The sequence below is a fragment of the Lithobates pipiens genome, unplaced genomic scaffold (genome assembly GCF_037356315.1).
Source record: "Lithobates pipiens isolate NorthernLeopardFrog02 unplaced genomic scaffold, aLitPip1_a1.2 Scaffold_1, whole genome shotgun sequence".
Lineage (NCBI taxonomy): Eukaryota > Metazoa > Chordata > Amphibia > Anura > Ranidae > Lithobates > Lithobates pipiens.
Genome location: NW_027507685.1, coordinates 106235427 through 106252246, shown reverse-complemented (window position 1 = coordinate 106252246; position 16820 = coordinate 106235427). Strand labels below are relative to the sequence as shown.

The 16820-nt window shown below is 39.9% G+C and overlaps 1 protein-coding gene across 3 annotated transcripts in view; it reads right to left on the bottom strand.

Moving 5' to 3' along the window:
• The window catches only part of STRBP (spermatid perinuclear RNA binding protein), a 253102-nt gene that overhangs the window by 111719 nt on the left and 124563 nt on the right, over positions 1–16820 (bottom strand). For all 3 annotated transcript variants that reach the window (XM_077469361.1, XM_077469441.1, XM_077469524.1), the window contains 2 exons: positions 14819–14984; positions 7933–8077 (listed from right to left, as the gene is read on the bottom strand). In XM_077469361.1, coding sequence (XP_077325487.1) covers positions 7933–8077; positions 14819–14984 — 311 coding nt within the window. The remainder of the gene's footprint in view (positions 1–7932; positions 8078–14818; positions 14985–16820) is intronic.

The window sequence follows — 16820 nt, the reverse complement described above, 5'->3', positions numbered from 1 at the left end:
ATCCTCCAGACCCTGCACTTTCTGCTGCTACGCGCCCAGTTTTCCCAGCAGCAACATAAGGTAAGAGGGGTGCATTGTGATATAAGGGAGGGTGGGGGGGCTCTGGACTTCTGATGGTGAGGGCTATTTACATCTAATGTAGAGAAGGAGGGTGCTTTGGGCATCTAGTCTAACAGATGCAACCGGCCTTTGAGGGCAACCATAATGCTGATGTGGCCAGCGATGAAATGGAGTTTGACAATCCAGGCCTAAGGTTTATCGACTCTATAGTTATTATGTTGCAACCTCCCTTTCTAAAAATTTACTGTATATACTCACTTCAGTTGTCAAATGTAAGAATGAATGCTATCTGCCTTGTTTTCAATGAAAAAAATTAAGAAAAAACAAAAAGCTGCAAGTACAGCAAATTGTACAATCTGAAAATGACGTGTATTGCAGAGATGCACTGAAGATTTTTTTTTATATTTTGCCCAGAGAGTCTTATAGGGGCAAACTCAGTTCCTATTAAGGTCAAAAATGTAAACCCTTTAAAAATAATACTTAAATCATTCAACCAAGACATAAGACATACAACCAAATAGGAAAGATGGGACTGCACCTTTAAAAATGGGAAGTTTCAGGCAAAGCTTTGTGAAGCACGTGGGGAGAGACGATTCATTTCAATGTGAACATCTGCGTCAAGTTCACAAATAAATTTAAAAAGTACTACAGTAAATGAGTGGTTATGAAGAACTGAAAACACAGACTGAAAGGCTGCAGAGAGTGCTAGTTCTCTAAACATTATCTTTTTTTTGGTTGTTTTGGTGTAGAGCGTTTATTTGGCTCTTGGGCTGATCAGTCAAGTCAAGTGGTAACAATGGCTTGGAGATACCCAAAGTGACACTGGGAGATGCAGAGCTAAAAAGGTGTTTATTGTCTGTACTATCTTCTCCTTCTGAATGAACAACTAGAAACCAAGCGTAGTATGGAGATAGCAGGTGTGAAGATACAGGCCAGCATATATATTCAACATATAGACAGACGTTGACCTTTTCATTATAGGGCAATGTTTGTGTACCCTCACATGAGTATCGAGAAATGGGGGGGGGGGGGGGTCAAGAAGTTGACTGCTCTTCATCTTAGAAGCTAGGAGTAAAAATAAAAAAAGCCTGGATTTATGAATTAAATGGTCCACCACACAAAATATGGGACTTCCAATGTCTACTAACCAAAAGAGTCAAATTCAAAATTTACTACAATTGGAACTGGTCGTGGTGGGTCATAAATCTACCAGCCTACCATTATTTTATTTTTTTTAAAGTTGAATTCTGAAGACTTAAGCCATTATAGAAAATGTGGTGGTGATCCCTAATCTATGGATAAACAGCCCGTTCTGTATTTCAGAGATTGACTAAATTCTAACGATTTAACGGGAATGGAACAAATACTTCATGGGAGGGTCAACAAAACACTGCAGAAACATGACTGGCAAGCCCTATGACAGCACACGTTTGCCTCAACAAACCAAAACCCTGACAAATAGGTCACAATCCATGCTTTGCCTCCCAGTGTACTGTGCCATGTATGTAAACTATACTAGCAGTATTGTCTTGCAGCCAGTCAGCATCTGTGTACAAAATCCTATCAAAAGTACAGATGAAAAGGATCATGGGGGGTGAGGGCAAGAAGAAAGACACTTGCATCAGAATATCTTGTACATTAACATCATTAGAATGAAGTGTCTTCATGCTCTGCTTGGAGGCCAAGTCCAGGCATTTCCCGCAAAGGGCTTTTCATTATTTATTTTTTTGGTAGAAGCTTTTTATGTTCCGGGACCAGCTGCGCATGTTCAGAACTTGCTGAACAAATAAGATTATAACAAAATACAATGGATATTAATATTCAATTACTATAGTTATATATGTTTTACTATATCTTATATTATGAGACCATGTGTATGTGTCTTTCGGGCATCAACCAAGGCCTTCTCCAAACTTGAAAACCTTTGGGTGTGATCACTGCTCATCAGATCTGGCTTTTTGATTGTAGATGTACGTCTTATATGGAGGACCTCACCATTCAATACGAGGCCTAAAATGCAGAGCCTGTAGAAGCCCTAGCTCCCACTATACACTAGCTTTATTCTTGACTATGCAGGCACAATAGGTAGATGACCAGAAGATAATGTGTTTGAGGCCAAAGTATCCCTCTTCTTTACGGGGGAAAAAATACATTTTTTTTAAGGCATGTATGCCCAATATCTAATATAAATCTTATATGCTCAATACTGAATAAAAATGTCTATATGCCCAAAACCTATATGCCTAAAAAATATAATATAGGACCTAAATACCTCATCCCTGATATAGGGCCTATATACCCAATGTCTGATATAATCTAGAGCCTATATGCCCAATATTGAATATAATAAAGGGCCTATATGCCTAAAATCTAATATAATATAGAATCCAAATACCCCATATCAAATATAATATAGGGCCTATATGTCCAATGTCTAATATAGGGCCTATATGCCCAATACTGGATATAATAAAGGGCCTATATATCCAAAATGTAATTTAATACAGGACCTATATGCCCAATATCTAATACAATGTAGTAATATTGGGCATATAGGTCCTAAATTATGAGATTTTGGGCATAGAGGCCCTTAATTTTATTCAATTTTGGGCATATAGGCTCCACATTATGTTATATTGTGGGTATACTCTATTATATTAGATATGGAGCATATAGGCTCTGTATTAGATGTTGGGCATATAGGTCCTAAATTGTACTGAATGTTGGGCATAAATCTCTATATTATATTAGATATTGAGCAAATAGGCTCTATATTATATTGGGCATATAAGCCCATTATTATATTAGATATTGGTTATATCTAATATATCGGCCTATATGCCCAATATCTAAAATAATTTAGAGATTTTTTTTCCGAACATTGAATAAAATAAAGGGCACAAAATAGAATATAACAAAGGGTCTATATGCACAATATCCAATATAATATAGGGCCTATATGACCAATATCGAACACATTATAGGGCTTTTATGCCCAACATCCAATACAATTTAGGACCTATTTGCCAAACATCTAATATAGAGCCTATATGCCCCATACCCAACATAATATAGAGCTCAATATCGAATATAATACATAACTTATATGCCCAATACCGAATATAGAACCTATATACAAAATACCTAATATACTATAGAACCTATATTGCACAATACCCAATATAATATAGAACCCATTTTCCCAATACCTAATATAGAACCTATATGCCCAATATCTAATATAGAACCCATTTACCCAATATATAGAACCTATATGACCAATATCAAATATTACACAAGACCTATACAGTATGCTCAATATCCAATCCATCTGACCACCTATATGCTGCCCCAAATGACAACATAAAAATAAAATATTTTTTCGATCCTTTTTCTAATGTTGTCAAAAGAAATACATGAAAGCGCCCACTGGCTCCTCGATGAGCTTCCGAGTTCGATATTCATTTGTCTCACCTGGACATAAGATGCGCAGAAGGTCCCCTCACATAAAAAAAAAGAACGAAAATAGCAATCACCAGTATAATGATATGGGGGGTCAGCTCATGAAGACACAAGCATCATTCTGACTGCATGAAATACACACAGGACAAGTCCACTGCACCTAGGCTGCTTGGTGTTGTTAGGATATAGATTAGCATAGTCAAAAACCATACCTCAGGAAATATTGGTCAGTTATACCCCTTATCATGATGGAAGCGTGATTTAAACAGTTATAAAATTTAAGGGAATACAGATACAACACATGAACAAGAGCATAAAGAGCAAACAAAAATAAAAATCTACAAAATACTCAAATATTTAATTATTAGAGTTGTTCAAATTTTAAATAGCAATCACTTTAATCATTCATTATAAAATTACAGCCAAGCTGCATTTGCATTTAAAAGACCACTAAATCAAAAAAAAAAAGAAGAAGAAGAAAGCATATACAAGGGTACACCCCCAATATATAGACCGATGTAAATAAAATAAAATAAAAAAATTAATCCACTTATCTTTTAGATTTGGTGGCCCTTTAAAAGCATGTAAGATATATACCATTTAAACATCAAATGCAGTTATTGTAACCTACTAAGTTTACTTTTTAAATCTGAATTTTTAATAGTAGCACAATGCTACTACTTTGGGGGGAAAAAACAAATGGTTGAAAATATATGATAAAATAGAAGGGGGGTCTAAACAGACCACTGACATCTCACCTTTGAGACTGAGAAAGGAATTGAGGACGCAGATTCTTCAGTTCCTTTCTATCTAGTTGCACTGAAGATGAATGAACAGGAGATAGAGGCTCCCGCTGAATCACTGAAGCATAAATAGGAAAAAACAGTTTACTACGCTCAGCTATGAATGGACACGGGAGCAAATTGGTACCAATCGCTCACAGTGTCCAATTCAGAAAAGGAAGGGGCCGGTAAATGACATTTACCGGCCCCTTCCCCCACTCTCCATCCACCTGTGAGCCCCAAAGCAGATGGCGGGAGAGGGAATCCGGTGGCGTTGCGGTGGTGGATGTTGTCTGCCACGCAGGGGGGAATCAGATTGGGGCAGCACAGGGAAGGTGATCGTTGGTGGGTTGGGAGGACAATTACATAATGATGCACTGCGTCTGTCTCCCCCCCCCCCCCCCCTTTCAGCAGCTGAAAGCTGGCAGGAGGGAAAGGGGGAGAAGCCAGGTTTCAGCTGCTAAAGGAAGAGAGACAGTGCATAGTTCTGTATTTGTCCTCCAGTCCCACCACACCAATCCTCCCTGCTGTCTGGGCCCCCTGTGCACCCTGCAGGAGGCATGACCCCCATCAGTGGCCCTGCCAGTTTCTCAAAACTCTGCCCCCGTGATTGGCTGTGACAGCCAATCACAGTGGCCACATGATCATCCATCTTGCTCGCCCTTGGTTGGACAGACCCTATTAAAGGGACACTAGGGCTGGCCTGTAAGGGGTCAATAGTACAATTTAAGAATCAGTGAACTAGGGTGCTTTCTTAGCATGTATTACCAGCTGCACGCAACTCTGTTCACCAAAGCGTCAAGCCGGAACAGTTTCCAATATGATCTATCTCCCCTGGGTGGACAGACCATATTAAAGGGACAAGAGGGCTGATCAGGAAGGGGTCAATACTACAGTTTAGGAATCAGTGAACAAGGGTGCTTTCTCTGCATTCATTACCAGTTGCACACAACTCTGTTCACCAAAAGCATAAAGGCGGGACTGACGCCCAGGCATATGACCACTGTGAAAGCCAATCACAATGGTTACATGTACGTCCCATCTCCCCACCCCTGGGCAGGCAGACCCTATTAAAGGGACACCAGAGCTGGATGGGAAATGGTCAATACTACAGTTTACCAATCAATGAATGCAGAGAAAGCACTCTAGTTCACTACCAGTTTCATGAAACTCTGTTCACCAAAGTCTAAATGTGGGACCAACTCCTGATCATATGACCACAGTGGTCACATGATCGTCATTCCTTCCTGCCCACGGGTGGACATACCGTATAAAAGGGATACCAAGGCTGGGCGGGATGGGGTCAATACTACAGTTTAAAAATTAGTGACAAATCACAGAATAATGGACTGGGTCTGTCTCTCCCTCCAGTAGCTGAAAGTCAGCGGGAGGGAGAGGGGGAGAAACCAGGCTTCAGCTGCAGGGGGAGGAAGAGGGGGAGAAACCAGGCTCCAGCTGTGGGGGGAGGGAGAGGGGAATTGCAGTTCATTGTTCTGCAATTGTCCTCCTGTCACCGCCTCACCAATCCCCCTGCGCGCCTAGGCACCCTACGGGAGGCACAGTGGTACCCCCTATCGGTGGCCTTGCCATTTGCACACAACTTTGTTCCCCAAAGCATAAAGGTGGGACCGGCTCCACAATATATGACCACAGTGGTCATATGATCGCCCTTCCTTCCCACCCATGGGCGGACAGACCCTATTAAAAAGGACACCAGAGCTGGGTGTGAAGGGGTCAATATTACAGTTTAAGAATCAGTGAACAAGGGTGCTTTTTCTGCATTCATTACCAGTTGCACACAACACCGTTCACCATAGCATAAAGGCAGGGCTGACTCCCGATCATATGACCACTGTTCCTTCCCATCCATGGGTAGGCAGACCCTATTAAAAGGGATACCAGGGCTGGGTGAGAAGGGGTCAATGTTACAGTTTAAGAATCCGTGGACTAGGGTGCTTTCTCTGCATTCATTACCAGCTGAACGCAACTCTGTTCACCAAAGCGTAAAACTGGAATAGTTCCCAATTATATGACCTCTGTGAAGGCCAATTACAGTAGTCACATAATCGCTGATCCTTCCTGCCCATGGGTGGCTAAACCCTAATAAAGGGATACCAGGTCTGGATGAGAAGGGGTTAATACTACAGTTTCAGAATCAGTGGACGAGGGTGCTTTCTCTGCATTCATTACCAACTGCACACAACTCTGTAGACTCAAGCCTAATTGGCAGCCATTTGCACACAATTTTTTTGCACAGAAGTTCCTGAAAGCATAAAGATAGGACCGGCTCCACAACATATGACCACAATGGTTATACGATTGCCGTTCCTTCCCACCCATGGGCGGACAGACCCCATTAAAAAGGACACCAGAGCTGGGTGTCCTTTTTCAGAATCGGTGAACGAGGATGCTTTCTCTGCATTCATTAACAGTTGCACACAACTCTGTCGACCCAAGCCTAAAGGGAACTTCTTTGGAATGGTTTAAGGCTTATACAATTGTCTTCTGCCAACTTATTGCTTTGGGAACCCTCGTAGACTGCCTTGCACCTTCATCATAGATTAACAGATCTCCATGAAGTCACACCCCATGGTGTTCGAAAAAGCAGTTTGAACAGGAAGAGAGTGCAGGAAAGAAACTAAAGATATAAATTATTTAGTCAACTTTATCTATACCAAAAGTACTAGAGAACTGACATGTATTACGGAAACTGGCAATGCAAAGCGGTATGTGCATTTTTTTTATCACAACCAGCATGTTCTGTGTTGTATCTGCATTCCCCTAGTGTATACATTGTCTATAATGTTACCAATAGGTTTTATTTAAAGCATGGAAGAATGCCAACAATTAAAAGTCTTGAATTAAACTCTGATTCTTCCCAGATGGCCCCAATGGCATTTTTTTTTAACTGACCAACATTTGACACTGTATAGCTGATGTTTGTGGGAAGGACAGAAAATAGAAGGTGGGCTAGAGATGGGAGGAGCGACAGGGAGTCCGTCTTGCCCAGGTGGGCTGGCTGCCTCAGTTGACATGACAGAGTGTGGCCTGTTGGTCAAAGGTCTGACATAGGTCCAGTGTTGCTTGGCAAGTTTCTAGGGACAGGCTTGGGAAGCTGAAGCAAATATTACAGACCATAAAATGAAGAAGGGAGGTGGGGGGGGGAACAAGAGAAATAAAAAAAAAAAATTATGAACACATTAGTATTTATGAATTACCCAACCTCAAAGCTGCTGCAAATACTGCTAAAAAGTCTGGTTTATTTTTGAGAAAACCACATACGTTTGGTGGCAGGAAATGCACATGCTGTAGCTCAGATAGTAAAAAAAAAAAAAATTTAGGTCACTTTTTTTTTTCCCTCTGTATTAAAATTACGAGGGGCAGCACTGAGGTTGTGTAACAGAATCTGTTCAATACCAAAAAATGAGAGACTTTAACATAAGACAACATATGTAACATTTACGATCTTCTACCTATAGCTAGCTTTTCTTTCTTTTTTTTTTATGCATATATTTTAATATCTGTGAGCAGATGGGAAAAAAAAAATACAGACCGCTAGTCATATAAAAAACAGAAAATCTGAAAGCGGTTTCTTTCTCAACAAAGGAAACAAGAAAACCCAAAATACCTCCACCCGATCCTTTTTCCTCTTCTCTGAATAGTGGGGATGTCAGTATAACTTTTAAAATCAATTTAGGTTCTTTTGAATTTTGTATAATTAGTGAGGCATCTTCTGTGCATTGCTCCACTTGATATGTCTCTTCTGTAAGTTTCTAAAAGGGTTTAAGGAGTGAGCATAAATATTAGAAAGGCTAGGAAAGGTTAAGCTGGCATTAGGGTTACTTTCTAAAAATTTGAAACAATGACATAGAAATAACTGAGTTCAGTTCCTTAAGGACTCATGGGTGAAAGTCATCTGGTCTAGGAGTTTATTTACCAATAACCTGTCAAATCATTTCTGGATCAGATCAATTATGAGCTATTGAAGTGAATTTCAGGCAGTGAAAAGATGAGAAGGTTTTCGGGCAGTGCAAAGATAAGATTTTCAGGCAGTGAAAAGCTAGGAAAGGTTAAGCTGGCATTAGGGTTACTTTCTAAAAATTAGAAACAATGACTTAGAAATAATTGAGCTCAGTTCTTTAAGGACCCATGGGTGTAAGTCATCTGGCCCAGGAGTTTATTCACCTATAATTTGTCAAACCATTTCTGGATCAGAGCAATGATCAGCTTATTGTGATGGATTTCAGACCGTGAAAAGCTAGGAAATTTTAGAGGAGAAGTCCAGCCTGAGCTCGTTTGGCTGGGCTTCTCCTATGGGTCATAGGAGTGCAATTCGTTTTGCACTCCTGTGACCCATTTACAGCAGAGAAGTCTGCTCTCTACTGATGTCACTGGAATCCGTCCAGGCACCGCGTCATCATGACAATAAAGTTGCCTGGACTGATACCCATCTCAGCGAGCCACTCCCCGCCCCTCCATAGCTCTGTGCTCCAGTGAGCAGGGGGGGGGGGGGTCAGAGCAGAGAGCTGCTGATTGGCAGCCAGCAGCTCTCTGCTCGGGGAACCATGAGAACCAAGCCACCAGTGGTGTTTGATCGCTGGGTTCTCAGTGCAGAGGCGGCAGGTGACAGATGCAGCATCGGACCAATGCTGCATCCACCTAGGTAAGCATGAAACAGGAAAGAAACAAACAAAAAAAAAAAAAAACCATACGTCTCTTCTAAGCTGACATTAGGATTACTTTCTAAAAATTAGAAACAATTACTTTAAGGACCCATGGGTGCAAGTCATCTGGTCCAGGAGTTTATTCACCAATAATCCGTCAACTCATTCCGGATCAGTTCAATTATAAGATATTAAAGTGGATTTCAGGCAGTGAAAAGAGGAGAAGATTTTCAGGCAGTGAAAAGCTAGGAAAGGTTAAGCCGATATTATGATTACTTTCTAAAAATTAGAAACACTGACTTAGAAATAAAGGAGTTCAGTTCTTGAAGGACCTATGGGTGCAAGTCATCTGGTCTAGGCGTTTATTTACCAATAATCTGTCAAATAATTTCTGGATCAGATCAATCATGAGCTATTGAAATGAATTTCAGGCAGTGAAAAAATGAGAAGATTTTCAGGCAGTGAAAAGCTAGGAAAGGTTAAGCTGATATTTGGATTAGTTTCTAAAGATTAGAAACAATGACTTAGAAATAACGGAGTTCAGTTCTTTATGGGTGCAAGTCATCTGGTCTAGGAGAGTTTATTTACCAATAATCTGCCAAATCATTTCTGGATCAGATCAATTATGAGTTACTGAATTTCAGACAGTGAAAAAGAGGAGAAGATTTTCAGGCAGTGAAAAAGAGGAGAAGATTTTCTGGCAGTGAAAAAGAGGAGAAGATTTTCTGGCAGTGAAAAAGAGGAGAAGATTTTCTGTCAGTGAAAAAGAGGAGAAAATTTTCAGGCAGTGAAAAAGAGGAGACAATTTTCAGGCAGTGAAAAGCAAGGAAAGGTTAAGCTGATATTTGGATTAGTTTCTAAAAATTAGAAACAATGACTTAGAAATAACGGAGTTCAGTTCTTTAAGGACCCATGGGTGCAAGTCATCTGGTCTAGGAGTTTATTTACCAATAATCTGTCAAATCCTTTCTGAATCACATCAATTATGAGCTATTGTAGTAGATTTCAGATCGTAAAAATTTCAGAACATTTTCAGACAGTGAAATGCTAGGAAAGGTTAAACTGGCATTAGGGTTACTTTCTGAAAATTAGAAACAAGGACTTAGAAATAACTGAGCTCAGCTCCTTAAGGACCCATGGGTGCAAGTCAGCTGCTCCAGGAGTGTATTCACCTATAATCTGTCAAGCCATTTATGGACCAGATCAATTTTGAGCCATTGTGGTGGACTGAAGATTGTGTCAATACAACCCTTAGTGCATCACCTCCACTCCTTTAATTTTTTTTCATCTTCGCTTTTACAATTTATTTATTTTCCCCACTCCGTAACCGACCCTGAGTTGTTTTTATTAGAAGAGTCTACATTTTAGATGCAATAATTTATGGGATGTTTCTATTTTTCTGGCACTTCAGGGACATTTAAAATACAATCATGAAAAAATTTGAGTTTTTTTTGTTACCGTAAAATATCTTTATCTGAGTTCACTGACAGACACAGATTCTCTTCATTCTTGATCATAGGGTTTATAGCATCACCTACAGGTGTAGGACACTAGGCAGAAAAAGAACACAGCACCACCTATGGGCAGTTCAAGCAGGTATAACAACAACTTGAAGACCACCTAACTGTAAATTTACGTCAATACGCCATAACCCTGGCATTTTATTATTTTTCAGCTGGCAATTTTCTAACTGCTAAAAGAGATCCAAGTGCCTGATTAGCCTCTGGATGATTTTTTAGAAGCGGGGGTGGGGTCAATCCCCCTCTCGTCACTTTCCAGTGGTTCTCTGGCTTACCTGGATGATCAGTGGGCCTGGGAACCAATAGGGTGGTTGCGGCAACTGACCAGAGATTAGTTAATGGTCTAAGAGGGCCGAAGCAACGCCACTTTCACCCCCCGCCCCCACCCGTTGTACGCAATGCCTTTTTTTGGGGAAAGCATCAGATCAATGTTCTTTTTTTATTTCCTTTTTTTTTCGATCTGATGCTTTCCATTATAGAGGAAAGATGTGGGGTCTTATAGGCCCCACATCTCTCCATAAAGAGGACCTGTCATGCTTTGCTGTTATTGTGAGGGATGTTTACATTTCTTGCTATAGCAATAAAAAAAAAGTTTATTTCTTATAATTTTCTTTTTTTTAAATGCTCCTATGTCCCCGTACTCTTGTGCAGTGATGGACACATATATAGGTCACACCCCATGTACGTAAACAGTGTTCTAACCACACATGTGAGGTGTCCCTGCAAATGTCAGAGCGAGAGCATTAATTCTAGCGCTAGACCTCCTCTGTAATTCAAAAATGGTAACTGAAATCATTTTTTATAGCGTCGCCTATGGAGTTTTTTTTGTGTTTTTTTTTAAGTACCAAAGTTTGGCTTCATTCCACAAGCCACGCCATTTTAAAGCAGGACACGTTAGGAATCCATTTACGTAAAATCATATCTTACAAAAAAAAAAATGGTGTTATATATTCAATATAGGAAAAATATGAAAATATATACAAATTTATATATATATATATATATATATTTGCGGTCATATTTTTCCTATGTTACATATATATGTTTTTTGCTTTTTGTATAGCCTGTCAGCTAGTCTATGGTTGATGCGTATATCCCCCTGAGGAAGCCGCGAGGCGAAACATGTCAGGATATACGCTCAAGCAATCTCCATAAAATTTCCTTTAAGAAAAAGTAGAAAACCATCATAATTGGAGATGCCTTGTAATATTCAAAGATCTAATGGATTTTGTTATGTGTTTTCATCTCTGCTTAAATAAAATATATTTTGTATTTTTTTATATATTTGATCATTTTTTTATTTGTTTAAGCACCGCTATAGTCCCCCTCCAAAATTTTCTTTTTCTTCTTTGAATCGTTTATATCATGGGATGAAGTGCGAATTTTCAGGTGTCTACCCTTAGCTGGACAAAAACTCTATAATTATTAACCACTTGATCGCCCCAGTTAACCCCTTCCCTACCAGTGTCATTAGTACGTCAGTGCATATTTTTTTTTAGCACTGATTACTGTAATAATGTCACTGGTTCCCAGAAAAGTGTCAAAAATGTCAGTAAGGTGTCCGATCTGTCCGCCGCAATTTTGCTTAAAATCGCTGATCTCTGCCATTACTAGTAAAAATAAAAAAAAGCCACAAATCTACCCTCTAGTTTGTAGACATGACAACCAATATACGCTTATTGTGATTTTTTTTTTACCAAAAATAAATAGAAGACTACATATTCTTCTATCGGGGAACTGGAGAAAGTGCAGAGAAGGGCAACCAAACTGATAAGAGGCATGGAGGAGCTCAGCTATGAGGAGAGATTAGAAGAACTAAATTTATTCACTCTTGAGAAGAGGAGATTAAGGGGGATATGATCAACATGTTCAAATATATTAGGGGTCTGTATAGTGAACTTGCTGTTGAGTTGTTCTCTGTACGGTCAACCCAGAGGACACGGGGGCACTCTTTACGTCTAGAGGAAAAGAGATTTCAGCTTCAAGTACGGAAAGGTTTCTTCAGTTAGAGCTGTGAAAATGTGGAATAGACTCCCGCCAGAGGTGGTTCTGGCCAGCTCAGTAGATTGCTTTAGGAAAGGCCTGGATACTTTCCTGATGGTACATAATATAACTAGGTACTAACATAGGTAAAGTTGATCCAGGGAAAATCCGATCGCCTCTTGGGGGATCAGGAAGGAATTTTTTTACCCTGCTGTAGCAAATTGGAGCATGCTCTGCTGGGGTTTTTTTTTTTGCGCCTTCCTCTGGATCAATTGTGGGCATAAAATTGGGTATTTGGATTGTACGATTATTTTTTTATTTTATTTATTTGTTTTTAAGGTTGAACTGGATGGACTTGTGTCTTTTTTCAACCTGACTAACTATGTAACTATGCAACTATAATCAGCCTAAAGTGATGAAGGCATTTTTTTGGATATTCATTATAGCAAAAAGTATAAAATATATATATATATTTTTTTTTAATTTACGCTTTTTTTGTTTATTGCGCAAAAAATGAAAACTGCAGAGGTCAAGAATACATTATTGGCCTAAACTGATGAAGACTTTTTTTATTTTTTTTACTTTTTTGGGAGGATATTTATTATAGCAAAAAGTAAAAAAAAAAAAATATTTTCTTTCAAAATTGTTGCTTTTTTTGTTTATAGCATAAAACAAAAAAAAAAAACATTTTTTTAAAAACACGCAGAGGTGAACAGATACCAGTGAAAGAAACCTCTAGTTGTGGGGAGGGAAAGGACAAACTTTGTTTGGGTACGTCATCACACGAACATGCAATTGACAGTTAACCACTTCAGCCCCGGACCAATTGTCAGCCTAAGGACCAGAGGTCTTTTTACAATTTCGCACTGCACTGCTTTAACTGGTAATTGCACGGTCATGCAATGTTGTACCCAAACTAAATTTGCGTCCTTTTCTTCCCACAAATAGAGCTTTCTTTTGATGGTATTTGATTGCCTCTGCGATATTTATTTTTTACGATATAAAAGGAAAAAGACTGAAAATTAAAAAAAATATATATATATATTTTCTACTTTTTGTTATAAGAAAAATCGAATGAACTAAATTTTAGTCATACATTTAGGCCAAAATGTATTCAGCCACATGTCTTTAGTTAAAAAAATAAAATAAATGTCAATAAGCGTATATTTATTGGTTTGCGCAAAAGTTATAGCCTATCTCATTTCTTGAGGTGCTAAAATGGCAGGGCAGTACAACCCCCCCCCCCCCCCCCAAATGACCCCATTTTAGAAAGTAGACACCCCAAGGAAATTGCTGAGGGACATGTTGAGCCCATAGAATATTCTTTTTTTGTCCCAAGTGATTGAATAATGACACAAAAAAAAAAAAGTTTACTAAAAGTTGTCACTAAATGATATATTGCTCACACATGCCATAGTTAGATGTGGAATTACACCCCAAAATATATTCTGCTGCTTCTCCTGAGTACGGGGATATCACATATGTGGGACTTTTTGGGAGTCTAGCCACGTACGGGACCCCGAAAACCAATCACTGCCTTCAGGATTTCTAAGGGTGCAAGTTTTTGATTTCACTCCTCACTACCTATCACAGTTTCGAAGGCCATAAAATGTCAAAATAGCACAAAACCCCCCCAAATGACCCCATTTTGGAAAGTAGACACCCCAAGCTATTTACTGAGAGGCATGTTGAGTCCATCAAATATTTTATATTTTGCCACAAGTTGCAGGAATATTACAATTTATTTATTTATTTTTTTTGCACAAAGTTGTCACTAAATGATATATTGCTCACACATGCTATGGGCATAACTGAAATTACACCCCAAAATAAATTCTGCTGCTTCTCCCGGGGATACCACATGTGGGGGACTTTTTGGGAGCCTAGCCACGTACGGGACCTCAAAACCAAGCACCGCCTTCAGGATTTAAATATAAACGCTACCAAAAAAAACTGTTAGCGATCGCAGGGATCAGGTCTGACTCTGCGATCGCTGCAGTTATGTGTTTAGTGTTTTGTAAGTGACAGTGATCGATCGATACTGCACTTGGGTGGGCTGGGCGGAGGGGCAAAACGCAGGTGCTAGCAGGTATCTGGGCTGGTCCCGCTAAGAATGCATTTTTTTGGAACCCTAAACTGCTGGGGACGCTAGTATAGACCTGATCGGATTTATTCAACACAACGTTCTAGACCCGCTAACGTATACCAAACTGTAGATGATTTATTAGGTTCTTCTCTGACTTGGATTATTATTTCCTGGGTTCCTCCGGGGTAAGGTGGTTGGAAAAAGGTTGCCTTGGATGTATACGTGGGAAAGGAAGGAGTTAATGACAGAGCTGAACCTTACCTTAATTTGCAGTGGAAGGTTTTCTCGGACTGCGACTAACAAGCTCTCTGTTGGTTTCTCCTTACACATGAGAACCAATTCCAGATCCATGTCTTCCTTAATGAGCAAGCCTTTGGCAACCAGGCCAATTCTCATGACTCCACACAGCACCCGGCCGCTGTCATCCCTACAAGGCAAAAAATTTTATTAAAAAGGACTCCAGAAACTCAACGATCATCGATACAAATCGCAGACAGAACGAATGCAAAAATGAAAGGATTCCGTTCCTGAGAATAAACTTTGCACGTTCTGCATCATGGTAGCATTCAAACACCTCCACTCTATCCTACGCTTAAAAATTAAACAACAAAAGTTGTGCAAATCAGATTGAGGATATGGTGGCAAAAAAAAAAATCAAAAAAATCAGAGCTTCCCCTTGGGTGAACACAAATCAGTAGTCTACAGATGTCGGCAAACCTCAACTTTTCCTGTAAAAAAAAATTTGAGCTCAGTCACAGCTGCTTCTCTCCCCCTGAACCCCAACCTCGTTGTTAAAAGGCTCAGAAGTCAAGAGAGGGACAGGGGTCTATTCTTAAAGGACAAAGTCAAGATTTCCATAAAATTAGGATAGCTGAGTGTACCACACAACCTACTTTGCATTCGATTTCGAAGGTGCTCTTCAGCCTTTTTCAAACTGCGTAGGAAAGTGGTCTGCAAACTATGGCCCGCGTGTGGACTTCTATCCGGGCTTGGAGACACTACTCCTACCACTGAGGAAAGCCACTGTTCCACCAATAGACACCAATCATGGGGAATCATACCTCCCTCACCAATACCAACAATGGGGCACTAATCCTTCTACCAACACCAATGACGGGGCACTATTCCTCCCACCGATACCAATGATGGGACACTATTCCTCCCACTGACACCAATGATGGGACACTATTCCTCCCACTGACACCAATGATGGGACACTATTCCTCCCACTGACACCAATGATGGGACACTATTCCTCCCACTGACACCAATGATGGGACACTATTCCTCCCACTGACACCAATGATGGGACACTATTCCTCCCACTGACACCAATGATGGGACACTATTCCTCCCACTGACACCAATGATGGGACACTATTCCTCCCACTGACACCAATGATGGGACACTATTCCTCCCACTGACACCAATGATGGGACACTATTCCTCCCACTGACACCAATGATGGGACACTATTCCTCCCACTGACACCAATGATGGGACACTATTCCTCCCACTGATACCAATAATGGGGCACTAGTTAAGGTGTGGCTAGAGATCAATTTCCAAAGAATCTATATACATAAAAGGTACCAACATCTCATTTCATTTAAAGAATAATGGAGTACTGGATAAGGGATTTTAAAGGTACATGTCTAAAATATACACTACAACGTATTATTATAAAAATACAAAAAATCTTTATTTATACACAACACACAAATAAAAAGGTGGATACAGGTATATATTCAGAGTCATCGGTATATACACAAAATCCCTATTAGCGACACCGTCAATACTGTAATCACACACTTAAAATACTACGTCCAAAAACTTCTACATGTTTCGCCAATAGCGGCTTCATCAGGAAAATGGACGAAGTTGTTCAAAGGTGATTTTTAGATACATGCTGATATATATTATCAACCTTAGGTGTATAGAAAAAAGAATAAACAAATTAATAAAAAACACAGACAGCTTTGGATCAGTCCCCATCAAACCCCCCCCTCCCATGATGGGGCGCTATTCCTCTCACTGATACCGATGGGGAACTATTCCTACCACTGATACCAATTATAGGGCACTATTCCTCCCACTGGAGGCCCCTCCGCCATGCAATTTCGCTCTCCACATGCTTTGAGACATTAAATAAATAGCAGCTAGACTCAAAATCAGTTTATTGAATCAGATCAGGCAGCGATTGAGATTGGTTGCCAGAGGTTACAGTGTATCATTACAGCTCACTGACTGGCTGCTAGAGGT